This window comes from Babylonia areolata, chromosome 33 (assembly GCF_041734735.1).
Source record: "Babylonia areolata isolate BAREFJ2019XMU chromosome 33, ASM4173473v1, whole genome shotgun sequence".
Lineage (NCBI taxonomy): Eukaryota > Metazoa > Mollusca > Gastropoda > Neogastropoda > Buccinidae > Babylonia > Babylonia areolata.
The window spans coordinates 6,907,328-6,912,327 of record NC_134908.1 but is presented as its reverse complement, the minus strand read 5'-3'; the positions used below and the strand labels follow the sequence as shown (position 1 = coordinate 6,912,327).

The 5,000-nt window shown below is 45.4% G+C and overlaps 1 protein-coding gene across 1 annotated transcript in view; it reads left to right on the top strand.

Annotated features, from left to right (window-relative positions):
- LOC143277175 (uncharacterized) overlaps nt 1–5,000 on the top strand; it is a 9,738-nt gene that overhangs the window by 2,268 nt on the left and 2,470 nt on the right. Inside the window, exons 2-3 of the mRNA XM_076581939.1 lie at nt 742–879; nt 3,936–5,000. The exon at nt 3,936–5,000 is cut by the window's right edge and continues 505 nt beyond it. Of these exons, the coding sequence (XP_076438054.1) occupies nt 742–879; nt 3,936–5,000 (1,203 nt within the window). The remainder of the gene's footprint in view (nt 1–741; nt 880–3,935) is intronic.

Below are 5,000 nucleotides of genomic sequence, written 5' to 3'. Positions count from 1 at the left end.
GCGTTTTACAAACACGGTTTCATTTGCACAACAGGCTGCCTACCTGGGTAGAGCCGACTGACGGCTGCCATTGGGCACTCATCATTCTTCTTCTTCTTCTTCTGCGTTCGTGGGCTGCAACTCCCACGTTCACTCGTATGTTCACGGGTGGGCTTTTACGTGTATGACCGTTTTTACCCCGCCATGTAGGCAGCCATACTCCGTTTTCGGGGGTGTGCATTCTGGGTATGTTCTTGTTTCCATAACCCACCGAACGCTGACATGGATTACAGGATCTTTAACGTGCGTATTTGATCTTCTGCTTGCATATACACACGAAGGGGGTTCAGGCACTAGCAGGTCTGCCCATATGTTGACCTGGGAGATCAGAAAAATCTCCACCCTTCACGCACCAGGCGCCGTCACCGTGATTCGAACCCGGGACCCTCAGATTGAAAGTCCAACGCTTTAACCACTCGGCTATTGCGCCCGTCAACTCATCATTCGTTTCCACTGTCATTCAATCAGATTTCAGGCACGAAATTACATACACACTCAAAAAAACAATGTAACATTTACATGTTATACCGTTTTCTTTATTTACCCCGCCATGAAGGTAGCCATACTCCGTTATGGGGGATGTGCATGCTGGGTATAATATGTTCTTGTTTCCACGGAATACAACACAAAACAGACAATAGTTTTGCTCTTTTCTGCATCTGTGGTCTGTGGCCTTACTGACCCACATCACTTTCCCTTCAGTCGCAGCCAGCAGCGAGGCGACGACAGCGGAAATGACATCATCACCTGCAGCCGACAAAACACAGGAAGACGGAGCTGCGCATGCGTTGCCTGTACCACTTCCTGTCAATTATTCTGGCGCGGAGGGCGAGAGAGAAGGTGCGTTTCCTTTCTGTTTTTTTTTTTGTTTTTCTGTTTTTCTTTCTGTCTTTCTTCCTTCCTTCCTTTCTTTTTTTCTTCCTTTCTTTCTTCTCCTTTCTCTGGCTGTTTCTTTCCATCTCTCTTTCTTTTATTTTCGTCTTTGTGATTTCTTTCTTTCTTTCCTTCTTTTTTCTCTGGCTGTTTCTTTCCATCTTTCTTTTATTTTCGTCTTTGTTTGTGATTTCTTCCTTTCTTTCTTTCTTTCTTTTTTCTCTGGCTGTTTCTTTCCATCTTTCTTTCTTTTATTTTCTTCTTTGTTTATGATTTCTTTCTTTCTTTCTGTTATTTTCTTTTCTCTTGCTGTTTCTTTTCGTCTCTCTTTCTTTTATTTTCGTCTTTGTGATTTCTTTCTTTCTTTCCTTCTTTTTTCTCTGGCTGTTTCTTTCCATCTCTCTTTCTTTTATTTTCGTCTTTGTTTGTGATTTCTTCCTTTCTTTCTTTCTTTCTTTCCTTCTTTTTTCTCTGGCTGTTTCTTTCCATCTTTCTTTCTTTTATTTTCTTCTTTGTTTATGATTTCTTTCTTTCTTTCTGTTATTTTCTTTTCTCTTGCTGTTTCTTTTCGTCTTTTTCTCTTTTCCTTTCTTCCTTGTTTATGTTGTTTTGATTGTTGCTTTTTCTTTCTTTCTTTTTTCTGTCTTTCTGTCTTTCTTTCTTTTTCTTTCTTTCTTTCTTTTTCTCTTTTTTTCTCTCGTATTTTTCCCTTTCTATCTTGCTTTCTTTTTGTTTCCCTTTCATGAATTTCTTTTAATCTCCGACCTTCGCCTTTCTGATTTTTATTTTTTTTAATTCCGTTCGCTCTGTGTTTAGGATTGCATTGTATTGTTTTCTTTTTGCATGCTATATTTTCTTTTTCTTTCTTTCTTTCCTTCTTTTCTTTCCTTCTGTCCCTATACCTTTATGTTTCCATCTTTCCTCTGTCCTACATGTATCAAACGTGTTCCAGGAAAACAGATCTTTCATTTACAATGCAGTAGAACATCCGTCGAGGTCTCTGAATATCGATCGTTTCAAGTATGGTATCTCTGATATCTCTGATAAGTACACCGCTGTCCTTAACACGGTGTCGTCCCGATTCACATCTTCCACATTCGCCTAGAGAGAGAGAGAGAGAGAGAGAGAGAGAGAGAATGCGAATGCGAATGGTTTATTCATCAGGCCATGTCCCCTCATGAAAGGGCAAGTGAACAAATGCCGGTACAAAATGTTCAAGAGCAAAATAACATTTCAAGAAAAACAAAAAAACAAAAAACAAACAAACAAAAAAAACAAAAACAAAACACACACACAAAAAAACATGAAATAAGAAGCAGTGAAACAATGAAAACAATATTGGGCTGCACACATCACCTCGCTTAACACCTGTTGTAAAATCAATGCAATCTGTTCATTGACCGACACACCTCATCCTACATTTGACATTATCATACATACATACTCCTGATACATTTATATGGTTTAGATAATTTCGTTGATTTTGATCAAATTATTACACAATATCCTTGGAAAAGCAAACACCCCCCCCCCCCCGCCCCCCCAAACAGCACCCCCTCTCCCCCCAAAAACCAACAACAACAACAACAAACAAAAAAAAACTACCGATGACTTTCAGATATTTTCAAGAACACGAATTGCCGCATGTCTTTTCTTAATAATAATAATTAATTAATCTGCATCGTTTCAGCGGAATTGCTTCCACGCCGCCCATTCCGAGTCCCTCATACATACAAAGCCACATCCGAGTTCGTTTGTCAGCTGTCCCACCATCGATGTTAGGTCGCCAAGGAGGCCACTCACCAGAGGAGACCCTGCACTGTTGCTGAGCTTCATGTATACATACGTACACACACACACACACACACACACACACACACACACACACACACACACACACACACACACACACACACACACACACACACACACACACACATTTATATTCTTGTTTTCAGATGACAAAAAAAGCGAAAGAGGGCGACTACGCACGTGACAAATGGCAGGGTGCCGATGTATTACCAGTCTAGGCCACACATCAGAGGAGACCCTGCACCACTGTTGAGCCTGAAGATTGTATTCTTATTTTCAGATGAAAAAAAAAAAAAAGCGACAGACGATGACAACGCACGTGACATACGTAGCGTGTATCACCAGACTGGGTCACCCATCAGAGGAAGCCCTGCACACCGCTGCTAAGCTTTACGTTTTTGTTGACTCACTTGTGTAAACAAGTGAATCTATGTTTTAACCCGGTGTTCGGTTGTCTGTCTGTCTGTCTGTCTGTCTGTCTCTCTCTCTCTCTCTCTCTGTGTGTGTGTGTGTGTGTGTGTGTGTGTGTCTGTGTGTCCGTGGTAAACTTTAACATTGACATTTTCTCTGCAATTACTTTGTCAGTTGACACCAAATTTGGCATAAAAATAGGAAAAATTCAGTTCTTTCCAGTCATCTTGTTTAAAACAATATTGCGCCTCTGGGATGGGCACAAAAAAAAGGAAAAAAGAATGAAGCCTAATTATATGCAAACTGCATTTACAGTTATATTTATATTTTTTGTATTCTCTAAACTTGGCACTTTGATCTGATATTCTGACCCAACAGCTAGAGCAGTCATTATCATTTTTTGTGTTCAAACAGGAACTTCTTTTGCTAAGCATGGAAGGTTTATTTATTTTGCAAACGTTTTAGGTGCAGATAGTAAAAAAGGTAAATTACTCTGTAATGCTAGGGGAGTTAATTTGCTTTAAACTGATCTTTCTCATCTTAAACATTACATTTTGAAATTATACTCAATACATAAAAAGCTTGGATTTTTTTTTAAAAGTGTATCACAAGTGAGTCTTGAAGGCCTTGCCTCTCTTGTTTTCTTTATCTTCAGATGAGAAAGAAGCGATGGAGGGTGACAATGCACGTGACAAACGCAGTGCGCCGCCTACTACCAGCCTCGGCCACACACCAGAGGAGACCCTGCACTGCTGCTAAACCTTGCTGACGAGCCTCACATTTATGTCCATTGTTTTCAGATGACAAGGAATCGACAGAGGGCGACAAAGCACGTGGCAAACGGAGCGCGCCGTCCTACTACCAGCCCCGAGTGGCCTTCAGCCCCGAGGACGACGCGCCCGTGTACCGTCAGCCCCAGCTGCTGGTGGTGCACGAGCCCGTGTCCAGAGACACCTCCTGCTGCTCCTCCAGCCAGCCGCCCAGCTGCTGCTTCGCCTCAGCACCCACCATCCGCGCCGTCTGCTGCGCTGCCAACGGTAGGGTCTCCTCCTCCTCCTCCTCACAGGTGGCGTCGGCGCCTGGTCAGTCGTGCTGCTCCTCTGCTGCTAAAGCTGCTTGCTGCGCCGCGGCCGCGGCCAGGTCTGTCATGGCGATGTGCTGCAGGAACAGGGTGTCCCTGATGGAGGTGAGGCAGCCGAGGTCGTGCTGCTCTTCCTCAAGGAGGGCCGCCTGCTGCGCTGCCGCTGCAGCATCGGTTGTGGCTGTGCACGTGCCTCGTCCTCGCTGCTGCGTGCCTGTTGCGCCTGCTCCTGTGGTGGTGGTCAGGCAGCCTACAGGAGAGGACGGGGAGTCTTGCTGTCTGGCCAGGGTTGTGGAGGCGTGCTGTTCCTCCTCGAGGTCGTCGTCCAGGATGCCGCCGCGGTGTTGCTCTGCGGACTCTGGTCGCCTGGTTCAGGCTCCCCAGGACTGCTGCTCTGTGGACGCGTCTCTTAGAGCTGGGTGCTGCTCCGCTGCCTTGAGCTCGGGTCTTGCCTCCGTTCCTTGCTGTTCTCCTTCCAAATCAGCCCAGCCAGTGCAGGCACCCAGGGAATGTTGCTCTGCGTACGCCTCCCGTAGATCAGAATGTTGTTCCGCTGCCTTGAGTTCGGGTCTGTCATCCATTCCTTGCTGCTCTCCTTCCAAGGCAGCCCAGCCAGTGCAACAGGCTCCTAGGGAATGCTGCTCAGCGGATGCCTCACGTAGAGCAGGATGCTGCTCAGCTGCTTTAAGCTCAGGCGGTCCTGCCGCCGTTCCTTGCTGCTCCCCAACCAAGGCGGCTCAACAGCCGGAGTGCTGCTCAGCGCCCGTGGCCTACCGGGAGGCCT